The following is a 21315-nucleotide window of genomic DNA, read 5'->3' on the forward strand; positions in this document are numbered from 1 at the left end:
CTATAACTAGGCAGGCCAAAAACAGCTTGAAGAGCAGCATGCAAATGACACAAATTAACAGCAAAAAAGTTAACTACATCAGAAGCAAGAAGTCTGCCAAACAGTGGGGCCACTAGACAGTTGCGAAGCTAAAGGAGCATTTTAGGAAGACAAGGCTGTTTGGGGAGGCGGGGTGAGGAGAGGCGGGCGCTAAATGAATTCTCAATCTTTATTGCAGAGGATGGTAGGGAAATCCTCACATCTGAGCCATATGTTTTAGATGACAAATCTGCAGAACTGTCCTAGATTGAGGTGTTGGAGGGAGGTTTTGGAACAAATTGATAAATTAAACCATAATAAATCACCAGGACCAGATAGTATTCACCCAAGAGTTCTGAAGGAACTCATCAGTGAATAGTTCTGCAATTTCACATTTATGTAACCATCACTTAAATCAGCCTCTACCAGATGACTGGAGAATGACTCTTCTCCAACAGATGATGTTCATGTGTGAGAGAGAATTCTGTTCTTTGAGTTTCAACCAATTTGCCTGGTATTGTAATTGCCAGGATCATCTCTAGAGTCTTTTAATTTAAAAAAGACATTAATTAGCCAATGTGGCATTTGTAAAGAGAAATCATGCCTCCCCAATCTACTAGAATTCTTTGAGGGGGGGCATCACAAACATGTGATCACAGGTGACCCAGTGGAGATAGTGTACTTGTACTTTCAGAAAACCTTTAACCATGTCCCTCACCAAAGGCTCTTAAGCAAACTAAGCAGACATGGGATAAGAAGGAAGATCCTCTCATGGATCAGTAACTACCGTATTTCCCCATGTATAAGATGCTCCCATGTATAAGATGCACCTCAATTTTGGGGCCCGAAATTTGAAAAAAAATGTATTACGGTACATCACTGGCAAAGCTTCGCAGGGGTGGGAGGAAGGGCCCATTCGGCGGTGGCGGCGCACGTACCACCCGGCCCTGGGGTAAGTACCACTGTATAAGACGCACCCAGTTTTTAGACCCCAAATTTTTCAAAAAAAGGTGCATCTTATACATGGGGAAATACGGTAGTTAAGATAGGAAACGAAAGATAGAAATAAATGTTCAGTTTTCACATTGGAGAGAGGTAAATAGTGGCATCCCCAAAGGATCTGTATTGGGGCCAGTGCTGTTCAACATGTTGATAAATGACCTGGCAAAAATGGGTAAATAGTGAGGTTGCAAAATTTGGAAGCAATACAAAATTACTCAAGATAGTTAAGTCCAAAGCTAACTAAAAAGGGATTTCTTGAAACCAAGTGACTGGGCGATGAAGTTGCAGACGAGATTCAGTGTTGATAAATGCAAAGTAATGCACATTGGAAAACATAATCCCAACTATATGTACAAAATTATGGGGTCTAAACTAGCTGTTACCACTCAAGAAAGCAATCTTGGCATGGTGGATAGTCCTCTGAAAACACCTGCTCCATTGTCAAAACAACGAACTGTTGGGAACCATTAGGAAAGGGATAGGTAATAAAACAGTAAATATAATGCCACTATTTAAATCCATGATGTGCCCATGCTTTGAGTGTTGTATGCAGTTCTGGTTTCCCATCTCAAAAATGATGTATTTGAATTGGAAGGTACAGAGAGGGCAACAAAAATGAGGGGTATGTGTCAGCTTCCATATGAGAGATTAAAAAGACTAGGATGTCTCATTTTAGAAAAGAGATGATGAAGGGAAAATATGATAGCAGTCCATGAAATTATGAATGGTATGGAGAGAGTGAATAAAAAAAATCTTACTTTTCCCCTTCACATAGCACAAGAACCTGGGTAATCTGGTGAAATTAATAGACAGTAGGTTTAAAACAAAACACAAGGAAGTGTTGCTTCACACAATGCACAGTCAATCTGTGGAACTCCTTGGCAGGGGGTGTTGTCAAGGCCAGAAGTAAAACTGGGTTCAAAAAAGTATTTAAATTCATGGAGGATAAGTCCATCAATAGCTATTAACCAAAATAATCGAGGATGCAACCTCATGTTCTAGGCGTCCCTAAACGGCTGACTGCCAGGAGCTGGGACTGGATGACAGGATTGATCATCGATTGCTCTGTTCTGTTCATTCCCCCTGAAGCATCTGGCATGTGCCACTGTTGGAAGACTGGACGCTTGGCTAGATGAACTGGTGGTTGACCCAGTATGGCCATTCTTATGTCACATGCTGTAGGAAACGTGGTAAATTTTGTGGAAACACAACTGGCTTTGAAACAGCACTTTTCAGTGAACAGCACTTAGCTGAAAACAATTTGACCAGCTCTTATACTGTTCTGCCATAGAGGAGTTACATGGTTTACCTCTAAAGCAATGGGAGACATGCACATGAGATTGTATAATAAGCCTGGGACTGATTGTACTTAGCTGTAAATGAAAACCGAAATGGGCATTCCTTACAAAGATCTGGAACTATGGTACGGTAAGGCCTGGTCTATGGACACCATTTTGTCCCAGTATAACTCATGCTTACAGGTGTGACTAAGTCTTATACTGGTGCAATATCCACCCTGATATAGATAGTTATACCAAAGCTTGTTATAGCTTATTCCTCTTCCATTATGGCCCTGAGGCTGTCACGTGGGCTACAGCTGTGTGCTGAGTGGGCCACAGATTGAGAACCACTGCTGTAGAAGCACCTTTTACAATGACACGGCAAGATGGCTATAATTGTGTGGGTATCCCACTGGCCATTTTTTAATGGCATGGGGAAAGGTTTCCTTTGTACAGTGTTCCATCAACTATTTGATTGTAGCACATTTTAAGCCTCTTTCAGGTATGCTGCTTGCTTTAGTTAAGTACCATTTTAACTAAGTAACTGAAATGCATCATCCATGGCTGCACTGGGAATTTTCAGAAAGATTTAACAAATCCTTGCCAAAAGATCAGTATCTGCACTATGGGTCTGAGATGAAACTTGGGCACCGCTTTGTTTTGTTTTTCATTTTTGCAGACTTTAGATCGTACTTCCAAGGTAACTTGTGAAGTCAGTAAGATTCCTAAAATCAAACACCTCTTAAAACTCTGTACGGGAGTGGCCGTTCCCAAATCCTGCTGTGTAAGAGCAGCAAGACTACTTCCTGTAATCACGGAAGCCTAACTGTAGATGACTGCAAGCAAGCAGGTTTCTCAGATGCCAGATTTCCCTTCTTTCACTTTCTTGAAGCAAAGAGACTGTCAGTCTAAACTGTCAAAGCCAGACTTTGCTGTTGCAGGCTGGCAATTAACGGTGCCCACATCAGGTTGAGTGTGAACAGTTGTCCCACAAACCTGCATGGAAATGTGATGTGGGGGCAATCCCTTGCTGGCATTAGAGGCTGGGGTGCTAACCTGGGAGGCCTAAATAGCTGCAAAAATAGCTATTCCATGGAGGTATACGGAATGGGGCTGTGAAGGATGTGAAGCAGGCATTGTCAAAAGACCTATGGGTGACTGACTAGATGTGAATTTGCAATGACTCCCTCAGTTGAAGGCCACTGACTGGTATGTTAAGAGCAGCAGAGGTGGGAAATAACCAAATGTGGCTTACCAAGCATTGGAATACAGCATTTCACTTATTTTAGAAACACTTCAACAAACTGGATTCCAAAAGCAGTGGGAAATGTTCTAAACAATTCTAATGCTGCGTGTGGGGCTTGGCTAAGGGGCCTGCAGGACCCTTTTTACTGGACACCTTTGGGTCATCCTAGAGATCATGATGACACTGACTGTAAAACTCTTAAGATGTAGCTCATGGGTGGGACTTGGAAGATGCCTGCTCCACTGCTTGAGTAACTTAGAACTAATCTTGACGTTTAACTGATGAAATGCTCAGCATGCAATAAGTAGCAGCTCTGCACTTGTAGGCCTAGATGGCCCATGGACAATGTCTGTCACTAATGTTGCAGGTCTTTAGGATGTGAACTTCTAGAATGCAGATTTAACTATATGCAATTTTATGTAAATTAAAGACTGATTATATATGCAGTCTTTCCACAATGTAAACTTAAACTGATGCGGGATAGATATCAGCCCTTTACAAGAAAGGGAACTACTAAAGCAGCGACTGGCTTGGTTGAAGACCTCCGTGATAAGCCTAGTTAGCTGAGAATTTTGACAGTACCCCGGGGCTCTGAATTGATCAAACTTCTTGTCTAGGTCACTGAATACAGATGTACCCATTGTACAAGTTGTAAAAATGGCTGTTGATGATCAAGTGACCGGTAAATGACTGGCAGTGAGGACAATATAAAAGTAAAGGGCAGGTGAAGAGTTTGCCATAAGGTGAATTTGCCTAGAAGGCTCCATGGATGCTAGAGGACCTAATCACCCATGTAACCCAGTCCCTCCTCCTAGGTTGGCCTGCATTTCTTTTTGTTCTGGAGAGCGTCTCATGATGGATCAGAGGAGAACTTCTTGCTAACTTTGGTCTCTGCTGCAGCCGGCAGCAAGCATATTGGGTCTGTTAGAGCCAGAAGGGACCACTAAGGTCACCTAAGCTGGCCAGCTGCCTAACATGGGTCAGAGAATGTCTCCTAGTAACTCCTAAAATGAAGGGGACTTGTATGGCTGTGGCTTTTGTGCATGTTGCCTGCAAGGAACCAGCCTGAGACTTCAGTTCCTAGCAGGCTACATGAAATGATCAGAGTCTGCTGCCAAGTGGATCCCAACGTGAATCTGGCAGCAGTGGAGAAAACTCTAGCTGCTTATCAGTAGCCCCTGAGCATGAAGCTCCTAGAGCCCTTCTAAAGTAGGGTAAGAGATTCGGTTAGAGGGAAAAGTCTCCCAAAGTATTACTAGACCTACTTCTCTGAATGAATATACATTAAAGAGAGTACCTTAAATAACTTTCTGATGCAAAAGTTGTGTCTTGTGCTGCTCTCTGCTGGCCTCTGCCTAGGCAAGCATGGGATGAGATACATCCTTGAAGTCTTCCTCACACAATCTTTTGCCCATGTCCAAGCTAAATGAATGAACATATATTCTGCTCTAGCACTGGTAGTCTGCATGGGCCACTCATCCCCAAAGGGTGATAGGTAGGGTTAGTGCACTTCCTTGAGGACTCCAGCTGTGGGGGTGGCTTCTATGGGCAGTAGCGTACCTGCAGAGACTTGGTGCATCAAGGTATGGCTTGTCTAACTTGAAGTGACTTATTTCACCTGTTCTGTGGAATAGACACTGGATGAAAAGTGAGCCTAGTGTAAAGGGGTGTAACTCCCACAGACTTCAATAGAGGCTCATCCATTTCAGCCAAGACTGATCATGGTCTTGTTCAGAGGCAGATGAAAACCCTGTATGGGAGGGAGAACTGTGAACATGTTCATCCTTTTTCTGAAAGCTGCAGCACATCTGAGGGATGCAAATGCCTTGTGGTCCCAAAGTGAGTGTTACATGTAGCCAATATCTATTGGGGGTGGGGATAGAAGGGGAAATGACAGAGTAACTTAAGCTTCAGTTGTTGAAGAAAACAGAATACTTTATCTGATTTGTGGATGTTAGTCTCCTGCAAAACCACTCCCCCCTCTTTCCTTCACAGAGAGAGCAAGTGACAAATGCCAAGATCTGAGTCTTTACACTCCAGGTCTCAGACCACCTCAGTTCCCTGGAACTAAACACCTGTTCTAATCATGTGGATGCTAGAGCTTGGAGTGGAGGCGATGCAGCACTTAATGTGTTGGCCAAAATTGTTTTAGGAATCTTAAGTACTTGAGTCTTGGTTCTAGACAAGTGGAAGCCAGTTTGCCCATCCTAAACTAATGTCAACACTAACAATTCTTAGTTTTTTCCTATGTGAAAGAGCTGCCCTGGTGTAACTTAAGGTATGAATTCACACCTTAACAGTTAAACTGGTGCAGCGTGTAGTGTGAACATTCCTCTCTGGCACATGTGGCTTATTCTGGTTTAGCTGAACCTCTAATTAACTTTTAATTGAAATGAGCCATTCTTACCCTAAGCCAAACTGGTGCTAAAGGTTGTGTGGATATTCTGAGCTACATTGGTTTGACACACTTGATGCTACACTGGTGCGGCTTTCTCATTCTATCTGAACAAGCTACTAATGGGATAAGTGAGCTAGAGGGCTACAAGAGGTACAATTGAAAGACACAACACTGCATCAAAGATGCTGCTGGTGTCCTGGGAATGACTTTCTAGAACATTCTGACTTTTTTTTCCTCTTCCTCTTGAGAGCTACTTAAGTCTCATGATGCAGTGAAAGTTTCTCATTCTAGTTCATTCTTAAATATACAGGCCCTGCTGCTTGAATCTGGCAGTAAACCACAACCTGCATGTCCCAACCATAACAGAGCAGCCTACACCCTTCTCCTGCAAGTAGGAACAAATGGTCACCTAGTAAGCTTCAAGGGCAGAGCTAGCTCAGGCTCTTGAGTGTTGCCTCAACCCTCCCCATCCCCCCCCCCCACCCCCGCCACACACACAACACTCTCTCATCCGAGTTGGGTGCTTTAACCCAGGCTAGCTGTCCCAGCTGGAGGGATTTAGGTTAAAAGCCTAGGTGCTGCTTTCTGTCCCAGCTGGAGGGATTTAGGTTAAAAGCCTAGGTGCTGCTTTCCCTCAGCCTGGTGAGCCGCTCATGTTGTAGTGAGGGCAAGAATTAAATTTCTGAAGTACTGATAATGTTCCAATACCGCCTTCACAATCTTCCTGCCACCCCACCTACCCAGGATAGAAGTTCTCCTACAATTCACTGAGAGAATCACAGAGCAGCTCAGTGCACTGCAACACAAAGTGCTGGGATGCACTCAGGTCCAGATGACGCACAGGAGAGCATGGCGCCCATGAAAACACAGCACCTAGGCTAGAGTTTTGCACTACAGCCTGTTGGCTGTGAGCAGCTAATCTGAGTGCTGATCACCCCAGTTACTCCTACCTAGTGAAGATCTTCCATAAAGGACAGCACAAAGCTGCATCCAGATTTGACCGCTAAAATCCAAGTGTATGAGGGTGGGAGTAGCAACCTCTCAAATGGTTGAAGTAGCTCTGGCTGGCTGGAAAGCTATGGAGGATCTGAAGGCAGCATCTGGATTATGTTTAATTTACACATTCTGAATTGAGGATTGCTTATTAAAAGAAAATACTGCCCTTTAAATCCCTCTGCTCACAGTTTTGGGTAAAGCCATGTGACCCCTGAAACATTCGTGTACAGTGTCTGCTGGTCTAACAACCTGTGATACAGGTCCATGCCACATAGTGTGCCACAAATTAATCTGCCTTGGCACCTAAGCACTCGGCAGTTTAATATTTAACTGGCTAGTTCTTGGCTCCCTGATAGCATTACGTTTCCCTGCTGGAAGTTAATCAGGCCACCATGTCACGTGTAACAGCTGAACCCAGATCCTGAAAATGCTAGAACGAGTATTGCTATTATAAGTAGAGTAGAATTGGGTGGCTCATAACATCAGTCTTAGAAGACCTAGCTAATCCGTGCATACAGAACTGGATGATGTAGAAAACATGACCCTTTCCCTTTGCACTGCCTCTTGTAAGACTGGCCAAATCCTGCTCTCCTCTTACCATGCAATGTGAAACCTAGTAATTTCTTTAGGATTAAATCCTGGTCTTCATTTATACCAAAGTGGCAGGCTGAGTTCATTGGTGGGCTGGCCTGCCTGTAGTGGAATAGGTCCTAGATTATTTTTGTTGTTTTAGCATGACAGACAGAGAACACATGCTGTCTTGCCACTGTCAGAACAGTGGTTCTCAACCAGGGTTACGTGTACCCCTGGGGGTACACAGGTCTTCCAGGTGGTACACCAACTCTATAAACTAAATGTTGAAATGTAAGTACAATATTTATACTTATATGCTAAAATTAGCTAATTTTTCAATAATGTGCTGTAATGCTTTTATATTTGCCTGATTTTTTTGTAAGCAATTAGTTTTTAAGTGAGGTGGAACCGAGGTACACAAGACAAATTAGACTCCTGAAAGGGGTACAGTAGTCTAGAAAGGTTGAGAACCACTGAGTTAGCATATTTGAATACACGGATTGCTATTTTAAAAAAAAAAAAAAAGTAATAGCTCACATGTCACAAATCTAAAACCGTGAGCTCTTGTTTTAGTGTAAATGAAAACCTCCCCTTGAGAGAAAGGGGACAGTCCCTAATGGAAGTCTACTATCAAAAGTGGAGCTGGGGAGGGAGGAAGGAGTTAATAGATTATTTATCTACCAGTAGGTGGGAGAGGATCTAACCCCTATGCTGAGATTCCCCTTGTGACTGCCTGTTCCCACAGCAACCAACAAACAGATTCAGATTTGGTTTGGTTTATCCTTGTAGTATTTTATTACAGGATAGTAACGTGAAAGAGGCCTTCAGCTCCAGGGCTGACTACTGATAACAGGTAAAATTGACAAAGCAGAATGACCAGGGAGTCTGTAAAAGGCAGACTTGCTTCCAGCTGCCCACAGCAATAAACCATCTCCCTGCCTTATTGATTCCTGGCCCCATATACAGACTCCCAGCATCTCACTTTTGAGATGTAGATTGTCCTCAAGAACTTTGCTGGCTTCAGTACTCAAAACCAGACAGTGCTACATTAAGTTCTGGAGCCAAGACTCATTGTCCAGCACTTAAAGGCCTTGATTCTTTCAGAAGAGCTCTCCATACTCTAGAATGTACTCATTAACGTTTGGAAACTGAGTGGGTTCATATATTTCATTTACTACTTAAAGCCAGCAGGGACATAGGATCCTCTAGTCAGACCTGCATAACATAGACCAAAGAATCTAATCATGATTAAAGCATATCTTGAAGAAAGGCAACCAGTCTTGATTTAAAGACTCTCAAGTAATGGTACCAGTACCATTTTCTTTGGTAGCTTGTTCTAATAGTTAATTACCCTCTGTTGTCCAATTTGTGCTGTCATAGCTAGTGTGAAACATAGGGAATGTGTGCTATCCACACACTTCTGTTCTCCCGTGCCAGTGTTTGTATCCCTCTAACCTGCATGGAGAGCTAAAGAGCAGCTCTGCTTTCCCTAGGAAGAGTTGCATGATTCCTGCTCCATTCTCACTCCCACAGCAGCTTCAAAAGCAACCATGGGAGCCTTGGCCTTGCCTACATGTGGAAAACTTGTACTCTTGGTGCTAGCAGTAGGGAAAGTTCTAATGTAGCCCAGCCATTTAGAACGGGATCATCCAAATGGATCTTGTATCATTACCAACTTCTATTGTATTAGGGAAGTGAGTAAGAGAGCAAAGACCCTCAAGACTTGTGTCTTGTCAAAGTGCTACAGTTGCACATGGTCTGCCTCTGAAATGCTCTTCTGCTTGGTGGTTCATATGAAAACAGACTGGGTTACTAATGCAGCTCCCTTTAACCTTCTGGCTGGCCTAGATTTTAGTGTTAGCTATTGGTTTACACACTTGAAAATTTACTACATTCATCTGCTAATATGTCAGTCAGATTTGTAGCATTCAAATTCAGTATTGGAGTTCTACTACCATCAACTCTGTACCACCTTGGAGCAGTCTGGCTAAATCAATCACAAACTGGTGTGGTAAAACCACACAATGGAAGCCAGTACCTTCATTATAAGTAATGATGTACTGGACCTTATCCAGGCCTCATTTAACCCCTTTGTAGCTCTATTCCTGCAAGGTGCCTTTGGTTTAACTTCTCAGTATGTGGCTTTGTGTGCCTTCAAATGGGACTGAGGGTGGTTGGTAGTGCTAGATAGCAGGGGGGGGGGAAACCTGAAATCTTTCCCCTTATCTTTCTGAACATCTTGCAGGCCTGTGACTTTTTGAGAAGGTGGAGTTAATCTCATCCAGGATATTAATTCTAACCTCTCTCACTGTCTCTAACAAACTCAAATTTCTCAGTGGAAGACCAACCTCATCCCACTCATTAGTATCAATGCCAAGCTAAACTCTTCAAACTGCTCTGGTATCCTACAGTGCCTGTCCTTCCAACTGAGTTGTTGCCTCCATCATTTGGGGATGAATGAGAAATATGCTCTTAATGCTCAAATAGTTGAAATCCATGAAAATGTCTGGAGTGATTGAACAGCTGACTTCTTCGTGATTAATGCTCAGTGGGCAAACTGGAAACAGGCCATAGCGAATGCTCCTTGTCGGGCAGGATGGAGGAAATAGACAAGATAGCAATTGATGGTCTCATGTCAGTAATAGAATAGCTGGGTTTTTCAGGATATATTCTGGGTAGGTGAAAATGGAACTGCAATGTGATTCCCGAGATGGGAAGCCACAGTACGCAGCAGCATTTGGGAGAAACCTGCCAACACAGCAGCATTACTCCAGATAAATAGGCTTGGCAGAATGATTTTTTATCTCTAGTTTTGACAGATACTTAAAAATATGCATTAATATTATTCTATGAACTTTGATAGTTGTAGGAAATTATACTGGGGGAATGTCTAACAATTATTTAATGACTGTGTCTTAACAGCTAGAAACTTAATTTTGAATCTCAACATCACATTGTTGACCTCATGTCAAAAGATAAATCACTTTAAGTTCCCAGACAGCATTTTTCTTCCTTTGACTGTCTGGAAAAAATATTTCCCCCTTATCGTGTGTATGATAGAATTGACACTTATTGGCACTTAATTACAAATGTAATCCTTCCATGCCTACAGATATTGGATCTCTAGTGCTCCAGTGAGGCTTACTCTGAAGAATCTAATTTTGACAGACCACTAGAATGCTGATCTCTATTAGGGATTAATAAGAATGGGACACAAATAATCCCTAATCTAGTTAAAGGATTTATGTGCAAATGCAAGTCAACCACAGGCTGCTACAATTAATAAAAATGACTGTGAGTTACCCCACCCACACAAGCCTGCTGTTTTGCTTCTGCTTGTGTAAAAGCTTCACTTTCACTGAAGTGTGAGCGGGTAAGGTCAGCAAATGTCTACAGATCTCCAGCCACTACTTCTGGCAATTCATTTGAATAGATTAGCCTGTATTCAGGCAGAGAGGACTCCGTAGCTGCAAGTGTCTTTGGCGCAGTGATGTGAAAGGGAACAGTGATAAGCGCACTATGCATCCAGACAAGATTATGCTCCATTGCGATGCACTATATTGGAAAGCAATGCTCTGTGCCTTAAAGGCACTAGGGTGGTTGGGTTTTAAATGGGCATGAGAGCTGGTGCATGTATGTTCAAAACCCAAATATGGCCACTTGTAGCCAATAGGTTGCAGCTGTCTTCTCCTGATGGTCTTTTCAGTGACACTGAATCATGAAGTCTCTCAATACAGACAATTTATGCAACTACTTCATTGTAAACTGTATTGACTGGGTGACAGCTGTGACAATCCGCCAAAAATGTGCATGCACTCAAGCTGAATAGCAAAATATCACTTCTGTAGGATAACACAGAAATGGATCCGAGTTATGATCATAAACTTCAGTCATATGGCTCATCAAAGGCTGTATTAGGCATTTTGGAAGCAGTGGTGCCATACGAGTTCTGACAGTCACTAAACCTTGGCTAGAACTCTTCCGTTGGGGAAGGAAACTAGAACACACACTCAATGTGCTCAGCCTGCCTTTGTTGACTCCAAGCAGTGATTGAAGTGACTGTGATGGGAAGTATTCAGATAATATTCACAATCAAGTACTACTACTGTGGCTGCCAAAAGCAGTATCCTGCGCTGCCTCAAAGTACTAACTTGACCAGTGTGACTGTGTACTATTTTCCGCCTTCAAATACAGCAGCATAACTCCACCTACAATCTGCTGCTGTGACTAGTCAGTGGGATTAAAGGCTTCCTGGAAGGGATAACCTAACTGCAATTAAAAGATCATGGAGAAACCTTGACCATGAGGTGTGCACACTGTCTGAACAGTCATCCCTTTTCTTGATCAAAAACGGAGCTAGTCATTGTCTGCCGGCAGACGCTCTGGATCAACATCCAGATTAAGTGTTGACTAGACTTTGCTGGGTCTGAAAAGCCTGGCAATTCCTCAGGTAGTTAATAAGTATAGAAACCTGGCCTTTCTACTTCCGCTACTTGTCTTGTATTTCAAAGATGGCCACTGTCTGACCAGATCTACTGAAACATTGTGGTCATACTTGATGGAGGGGTCATAACAGGGATATGATCCTCAGACATAAGTCTCCTGCTCTTCCAATAAACTGTTCCTCGGATTCTGCTCTCAGGTCAACTTATTGGCTGTGTTTAAAAAGTTTGCATGTTAACCTCATGGTGTCATAAAAGTTAAAAGGACCACCTCTGCTGCAACTGCCTGTATGCACGGATACTTAGCTATACCTTTCTACAGTAGGCTCAGTAGGCAGGTGACCCCATAATCCCTTTCGGGACCAAACTTTCATCCAATAAATTTAAGAGCCTGTAAGATACCCGTGTGCTCTTGTCCACGGGAGATTGGGCAGACTGGTACACTCAAAGCATCAGGTTGGATTGATTTAATTCAAGGTGATTTCAATCACCAAGTGGAAAGCATCAATCAAAATAATTGATTTGAATCCACTCTTCCATTTCTGCTTTGGTACCTCTTCAAAAAAGAGGTGCATTATCACTCGTTGGTATAACCATTTAAACGCCTTGACTCTCCAATCAAGAGAGCCTCTATACTAGATTTGGCATGCCCTCTTAGGTAGCAAGAAGACCAATTACAACTATATACATCTATTTAAACAATTATATGGCTTAATATTGTCAGATTCTTAATCGTACATGTAGCATGTTAGAAAATGGTGCATGATAGTGCTTATTCACCAAATTAACTTTTTGCTCATTTGTCAAGTTGCATTGGGATGATAACTGGAATGTAACTAAACATACAACCTCATATACACTAGTTTTATTGTGGGGGGAACCGTACATGTTTGGGTACATGTTTCACATTTACAATAATTTATAACGGGTTTGGGCCTTAATATATTGTATTCAATTTAGATTTCATTTTCAACAGGCTTATTTTTTTAAGCTTAACTTAAAATTCATTTTTTACAAAACTTTATCCACCCTGCAAAGCATCTTGGGGGTGGTGGGTGGTGTAAGGAGGAATCTCACTTAAAAAAAAGAAATAGAGGTGAGATCTTGCATGCGAAGCATAGACTACATTTTCAATGGACTGCATTCATAGTTAAACAAATCTACTTTCCCTAGCAATGTTTCTTTAAATCCCTTCCGGGAGACAAGTAAAGTGCTGGTTGATGTTTCTCAAATTAGTTCATTTCTCTTGGGTTGGAAACCAAGCCTTCTGCTGCATTTGCAGGGTAACTACTGCACAACAATCCACTTAGATCAAGAGTAGTGGACTGATTCTGGTTTTAATTGTCCAAGAAGAAAGAGAATCTCTTCATTCACGATGCATATTGCACTATGGGCTAGTATGATGGGCTCATAAAGGTCACATAAGCAACTGCAGCTGAATAAAACCCAGAATTGAAGAGGCTGTTCTCAGTCTGACTCTCTACATGTAGTATATCAGCCCAGAAAGCATGGCGATTATGTACTGAATGGCAACCTATGCTAATTCTTCTCAGTGCTAATGTGCATTTTTGTGTGTGCGGAGTATCTTTTTATTATCACTCTTGTGTGACTGTTCTCTAATGTGGTCCTTTCTCTTTAAAGCAAACTACAAATCTAAACCTTCCTCCTGAAGACCTGGACTCATCTGGTGATGATGATGATACTTTCTCTGGCTCTGGTGCTGGTGAGTGAGCTTGCATTGTTGCTCAGTTGTTATAAATTCTGGAAGGCCGTGGCTCTTGGTGTACATCTTTGCAAAGGCATTTCTAGGCTGCTGGTTCCCTATAGCAATGTAAATTGGGATGCATCCTGTGGCTGTCCCTTCAGCAACTGCTTTTCAGAAGCATAGCGTTGCCAGCATTGTGATTTTTAGGCTGTTTTACCTCTTAAGCACAAGCTGAAAGTTGAGAATTGAAGTGGGCTTCCTAGTGGGACTAAACAGGGGGTCCCAGAGTGTCTTCAAAAACATCCCACCAATGTCAGACTTTTAACATTAATGGTGACATTTGGCTCTTGCAGGCTCCTAGTGTGAAACCACTGTAGTGGCTCAGCATTCATGGAGCAGGTGAACGAAACACAGCAGACGTGTTTAATCTAAACTACTAGATTGAATAACTTCTTTGAGGGAGGGAGGGAGCCAGATGAGAACTTCTGGTTCACATAACCCCCTCAGTCTGCCTAGCTGTGAAATCTCTGGACTCCTGGCAGACCTCAGCTAGACATCAGCTTCCTCTAGAAGGGGAAGGAACTAACCTGGGAGGTAGGACTAACCATGTGGCCCATAGTGTCTAAGGAAGCCTTTGATGAAATTTGAATACTTACCAGAGTCTGAGTCCTATTACAGCCACTCCTAAATACCCAATGAGGATCAGGGCTCTGTTAGAGATTCCTCAAACAAGACAGTCCATGCCCCAGAAGACTTCTGGTCTAGGTATTAGGCAATGGTTACATTTACCATACAGTGGTACATCACAGAGCTGCTAGATACCCTAACTGGGTGTAGGTTTCCCTACACCAGTCTTGCCTCTTTTTAATCTGATCCACACTTACAGCTTCCTTGAAAGAAAAACTTCCTCAAACTGATTCATGAGGATAAAATGACTTAAGATGTACTTCTGGCATGAAATGTTAATCCCTCTCCTAAATTAGGATTCATCTTCACTATAAATGACTGATGTCTGGCCACTCTGCTGAACTGGCATTCCTGCTTACGTTATTTCTCTTTACCCTTCTCCCCGTTCCTAGTGACCCATTTTGAATGGCATACCCTCACTGGTAGGGTTGAGGGTAGGAGAAAGATGGAAAGCAGTGCTGAAGAGTGTTCTGGCTATGAGAATTGGGGGGAGAATTTAGTGATGGATAAAACAAGTTGGATTTTCAGATTTATATCAGAAGACTCTTTTATCAGCCTCCATCTCTAGAGGTTTTTGAGGCTTGTCTTGACAAAGCCCTGGCTGGGGTGATTTAATTGGGGTTGGTCCTGCTTTGAGCAGGAGGTTGGACTAGATGACCTCCTCAGGTCCCTTCAGACCCTAATCTTCTATGACTCTCTACCCCCACAGGGCAATTCTAAGTAACCACTTTTGAACTGCTAATAAAAACTTGCAGGTCAGCATGTTACAAAAAGGAGTGTTGGCCTTGACAAATGGGTTGCTTCCCTTCCTTGGCACAAGTTCTAACAACTAATGGTGTACTGACTTGGCAGTACTTGAGTAACTAGCACATCCAATCACATATGGACTTTAGAGGTGACGGGGCACTATGACGCAATCTAATTGATTTTGGGTCTAATCCAGGCCCTACAGTAAATTGCCTTTTAATAATTAGGCTAGCACAACATACTGAGCTGCTTGTACTGCTATTGAATCATCTGTATGTCAGTTAATGCTTAACATTTTTGTGTAGGTCCCTTGACCGACCATCCTGTGGTTGCCTGGAATATCCCAGTAGAAAATGCAAATTCATCATCAAGGTCAGCAACATCTACTGGAGCAACTGTTCACCAACCTGCAGTTCCTGGCATGGAAAGCTCAACTGAAAAGGAAATGGTATCATCGTCCCCAGTTAGTGATGTGGTGACAGATGAAGCCATAGTTTCAGTTAAGGAAGAAACTCATGAACTGGGCTCAGCTGCAGAGAAACCGACAACAAATGAGGCAGTCATAACAACAAGAAGCCCAACTATTCACAGTCCTACTGTCCGAGTAACCACTGCACAAGCCTCGAGCACAGTCCGTCTAATTGAACCTACTAGCCATAGTTCTAGTGCACCTGGTGTCTCTAAAGAAATATTTGATCCCAACTTCACCACCACTCTTAGTGAGGAAGATATTGCCTCCCTCACTACGACAATTCCACCCAGGGGTGTAGATCCTACACATGAGAAGGAAATTCTACCTACTGAAGAAGGCTCTGGGGAACCGGTAAGAATTAACCGCTTCAATCTCAAATGTAGATCTTTCCCATCCCTCCAGTGCCCAAGCCCTACATCACAGATGGAATGTAGTAACTTAATTCCACTCCATGTGAAGCTAGTTTGATTGTGTTATGATGCCTAAGAAGCTGTTGACTGCTGGGTTTGGGGGGAAATTCTTTTGCCATCCGTTGAAGGGTAATCTAAAAAAATCTACTAACATAACAAAATGAGGTCAATGTAAAGCTTCCAGTAACTCAGTCAGTGAGCTGATATGTGACTGACTTGCACTGTATCTTCCCACAGGGAGACTTTTTCTTGGTTCCCCCGGGTGAAGAATCAATTATACCACTGGAAACTGAAGTGGCTGGTGACTCAGCAAGAGAAGCTGACACTGCAGGAACTTCTCAGGGGATAATGGACCGGAAAGAAGTTCTCGGAGGTATTTCAAAATACACTGAATGCTATAGATGGTTCTCTCTATATTCTAATAGATAGCTGCCTGATCTGCTAAAAGATCAACCCTGTACTGCAGAACCTAGGCTTTCCATTAAAAAAATCTATAGTCATAGCTCAAGACATGTTTGGAAACATGAAACACTAAAACAAGGCAGTGTTGCACAACACTTAGGTGCCAGATACTTAAGCTTCTCCGGGTCGATGTCTGAGATGATTGGATTGCTAACAAAAAATGGGCATGTTGAAAATTGAATGTGGAAATAATGTTATACCATCTGATATACCATGTAGAGACGGTCATGCTGAGTCTGTCTATGGTAATGTAAATGACGTTGCTGGAGAACTGCTCTCGTACCAGAATTTAGATCCAGGTTACTGTGAAGGAAATGTTCAAGTGGGTGGTAATACACTTTCAGGAACAGCTTTTACTCCCCAGCAAAGATGGAGTAAAAGCCTCTGACTGTACTGGAGCATAGCCTGTTGGCAGGATTCATGGCTTAGATACAGTGGGCTCCAGGTAATGGAGAAAGGAGCACGAGTGACTGCATCTTCAAACTTAAACTTTCGTATTTGAGAAGGAATTGAAAGCCTCTAGGGGAGGCTTTCAGAGGACAGTTAGCTTTCAATGGGAACGGAGCACGTAACAAGAGGTGCCGTTTGTGACTTTTGAAGTTTTCTCTGGAACCCATAATGCATAATTTGATGATAAAATGACTTTATAGTGCTAGTCTCTGCTACTATCATTCTGGAATAAATTTCAGTCGAATGTCTTCTGCATAGTGTCTAATGTGACTTGCCTTCCCACAGGTGTCATTGCTGGAGGACTAGTTGGCCTGCTGTTTGCAGTGTTCCTAGTTGGGTTTATGCTGTACAGAATGAAGAAAAAAGATGAAGGCAGCTATTCATTGGATGAACCAAAACAATCAAATGGAGGATACCAAAAACCACAGAAACAAGAAGAATTCTATGCATAAACACTAGTCTTCGGAACACTTCCCCCTCTTTCTTGAACTGTTCTTCTGTTCAGGCACACAAACCTGCTCGTGGTTTTTCTGCGTTAAACTCAAGCCATACAATCGTCAGATGTAACCCCTGCCAACTTGCCACTGGAAACTTATAACTACAAAATAGATCTGGATTCCTGGAACCTAGCCAGCTTTCTTGCACAAGGTTTTTTGGTTTTTTTAAGAAAGTGGAATGTGGGACTGCAAGCCACTAAACTTGCTTTGGCTTATCTAAAGACTCCTGGGAGGGAAGGAGAGGCTGGAGAGCTGGAGTGTGTGTATAACTTGACCTTTAGGAAAACAGCAGGAATTAATTTAAGCTTGATTAGTTATCTATTCTGAAGATCCTTGTTAAACTCTCATAGCCTCCACTGTGTGTATAGTGTATTAGAAAGTCTCTACTGCATTTGACAAAGACCAACAGCTAGTACCTCATGGTTCTTGGGCTCTCTAGCTGCCATGATCATAGCACTTAATAGTGGCCATAAGATGTCAACTGGACAAAGGAGTGAAGGGGCAAGGCAAATATTTGACCACTGCTGGGTTTGGGATTTTTTAAGAGTATCCTTTACTAGGAACCAGCTCCTTTACCAGTTGGATGCATGTACTGTTAATTTTAACCTAGAATTTAAATAGATCGCATCTGAGCATCCTATCTCCACTCTGCTCTTTTGACGTTAAACCAAGTAGTATGACTTTTGGAAATAAACTGTGTCGAAACCATCCAGTTGAGTGCCAAGTCTTAATTCTAGTCTTACTGGGTCTGATCTTGAACAAGTCTTCGTTAGAGGTACATACCCTAATGCGTTCCACTCCATTGTTACTTTGATGGGCAACTGGTGCCATATCTTAGCTATCTACCTCTCTGCATTGTCGGTTTGTAGTGTTGACTTTGAATTCGGTCTCCCATGGGTGCCCTCATGCCTTGTGTTACTGTACATGGCACACAAGGTACAAAAGATAGAGCAAACTAAGTATCTCAGGCTTCTTGTACTGCCAAAGACCAGGAAACAGAGAAACATTAACTAAGCTGATCCTTTCTTGAAATTTAAAATGGTTGTGTGGTTTATGGGTTCAGTACACAAACCTCAGACTAATGCTTGCTATATATAAACTCTTAGGTCTCTTATAACTTTAATGTTCTGATGTAATTGGGTCTAATGTCTTCAGTGTACATGGGGATGTTAGCCATGGATGACTGTCTTCATGTCTGCAACATCACCTGGCTAGTGTACAGAGCCAAGTCATTGGGTTGCTTATTACTTAGAATGGAACCAAGAAAACAACACTTCCCAAAAGTCTTTTGTTTGGATTAAAGCTCTGTCTTGTGAATGGGTTTTTCAAATACAATAGTCTTAATGTAATATACGAAGAGTAGATGCATTCAGTTGTAGCTCATACAAGATCATTCTCCTCTGTATCATACCGTACACCATAAATCTTTAAGAACTTTGTTCGGAGGAAATCTGAAGTTCAACACAGACCTTGCCTTTGCTTTGCCAACTAGATTTTTAAGTCTGTTTCAAATTGATAAGACTTTATTTTCTGCTCCTAGTGAAGATATGGAGAGGGAGAGAGTGTTTACGATGTAAATATTTATACTGCAGAGCCAGAGGAAGTGATCAGAGAATACTTGCTAACAAAGGCACATGTTGTATAGTAAATTCAGATTTATTTTAAATAACTTAAATGAGAGCGAGAACATCATTCCTGAATTGCTCATTGAGTATATTGGTGCCTTCTCAATTTCTCAACAAAACCAAGAAAATCTTCATTCCAAACTCTTTTATTTATGGACTAGAGATTGCCTAGGTGTGTGAACATAGCTGTATGTTCTTAACATTCTTAAAGACCAAACTGAAATGTCCATTACTGCCTTTATTTTTTACACTGAATTTTTATAAAGTAATGCAACAACCAGATGGTGTTAATTACAGCTGTAATTCTTTGCTTTGTATAGGAATATAGAAATGCTGTTAACACTTTTCTATGAAAAGAATTCTCTCAAACCACAGGAAACTACTAAAAAAAAAAGTGGTAACTTCAGTTGTACTGCCAATCTTTCTAAGGGACAAGAATAATAACTGTATATTTTGGTAATTGATAACTGGAGTTATTGACTGACATAACTTTCTGTATTTAAGTGGTGCAAATTAAAAAATTTTAATGGAAGATACTTCAGTTGGTTATCTATACACATGCAATAAATGGCATTTTGGCAAATAACTGGTTGTCTACTTTGTTAGCCTGCCTGGGAGTGTTCCTATTTTCCCATTCTCAGAACAAGTCACACGTAAACATAATGCAGAATTCCAGAACAACTACCTTTGAAGCTTAATCAATAGCATAAAGCGTGGAGCTACATATATGCAAGCAGCTTCAGCCCTGAAAGAATGGTTGGAAAAATAGGCCCTGAAAGTCTCATCTCATGAAATGAGAACAGCAAGGAGGAGCACTTAACTAGAAACACAACTTAGAAGCAGAGCAGTTTGATTACTGAACAGAAGATGGGAAGAGGGCTACCTGAATCTCTGGCTATCAAAGGCCTTGCATTGCACAGCTGCTCAGACCACCAACCTGCTGTCCCAGATTCCCTCCATGCTAAGATGGAGAGTTGGGCTTTCTCTCCTTTTTGAGTTCTTAGACCACGTACATAGAAGCAGCAGAGGTTTTGAGGTTTCAAACAGCCATTGCCTGAATGGGGATTGATTAGCACACAGGAATTGGCTTGGGTTCTAAGATGGGAGTGAGAAGCAATTGGCCTTAGGAGCAGAGGGAGTTGACTACATTTCTACATGAGACTCAACACTGAGCCCTACAAGTCTGGGGCTAGTTCTGAATCTGTTTTCCTGCTCCTGTGGACTCTGCTGCTTGTGGTAAGCTTAGATTCCTCAGTAGGCACCCCTTCAATAAAAGGACTCTAAGCAATGGGAATCTTGTATACCAGAACTATCTCACTTCCTCGCATGTCTCCAATTCCATGGTTTAAAGTGGCTATTGCAAGTGGGATGGGGGAGGGAGGAGAGTATGAGAGGACTGACCACTCTGCCTGGTTCTCAGACATAAATAATAATGGGATGTACAGTGGAACTTCTATCTTCCTGTAAAATACCTTTACTAGCTAAGGCTGTTTGCTCAGGGGTGTGACTATTCCAACCCCCAAGCAACAGATGTTACGCTGACACAAGTGCCTGTGTACACAGTTTCTCCTGCTGACAGCTTCTGCTGCTCATGGATGTGGGGTTTTTTAATGCTGGCGAGCATGCAGTCTCCTGTCAGCATAGAGCATCTTCACCGAATACATCTGTGTCCCTGCAGTGCATCAGTACAGCTGTAGTGCTGTTTGTATAGGCGTGGACTCAGATTAGAGTAGGGGATGGATCACAGGGTGTCAATGAGGGTGCTACAATGATGTGGTAGTAATGATAGAGTGGGGGAGAAGGGGCAGGGAAGGCAAAGAATAAGTAAAGAGAGGGAAAGTCAACTTTAGGCTGAACAAGCAATAGGAAAGTAGGCTCTTGCAGGCTCCCTATGACCAGATGTGGCTCTTCCCATAAAGGGAGAGGATTGTATGCCACTTGTAGGTATGTCTATAGATCAGATACTTTACTGTCTGAGAATCTGCTTGTGTGTGCAACTAGGCAAATAGGATCTTGAAGTATTGCTCATTTGCTAAAAAACAAACCCTAAATTGGTCACTTCTTGTACTCCAGGTTAGTTTAGATATGAGTACATTATTGCCTGGGTCAGATTTAAGAGGGGTTGTTTCCCTTTACCCTCTGGGTTCCTCAGTCTACCGGCTATGGCTTGCATATATATATATATATATATATATAGACTGCACACCACGAGGAGTGTCAGGAAAGGATTTCCTTGCAATAAGGCCCTGGATTCCTTACCAATGTGTAGCGTGGAATGTGTGCGTTAATCATCCTAGACTCTTCG

The 21315-nt window shown here is 42.3% G+C and overlaps 1 protein-coding gene across 1 annotated transcript in view; it reads left to right on the top strand.

Annotated features, from left to right (window-relative positions):
- The window catches only part of SDC1 (syndecan 1), a 29887-nt gene extending 10291 nt beyond the window's left edge, over nt 1-19596 (top strand). Inside the window, exons 2-5 of the mRNA XM_067544723.1 lie at nt 13597-13678; nt 15400-15917; nt 16214-16349; nt 17174-19596. Of these exons, the coding sequence (XP_067400824.1) occupies nt 13597-13678; nt 15400-15917; nt 16214-16349; nt 17174-17340 (903 nt within the window). The 3' untranslated portion in view covers nt 17341-19596. The remainder of the gene's footprint in view (nt 1-13596; nt 13679-15399; nt 15918-16213; nt 16350-17173) is intronic.
- Nucleotides 19597-21315: the final 1719 nt, after the last annotated feature.

Source organism: Emydura macquarii, unplaced genomic scaffold (assembly GCF_026122565.2).
Source record: "Emydura macquarii macquarii isolate MOO-44397 ecotype Brisbane River unplaced genomic scaffold, CSIRO-AGI_Emac_v2 contig_1027, whole genome shotgun sequence".
In the NCBI taxonomy this organism is placed as follows: domain Eukaryota; kingdom Metazoa; phylum Chordata; order Testudines; family Chelidae; genus Emydura; species Emydura macquarii.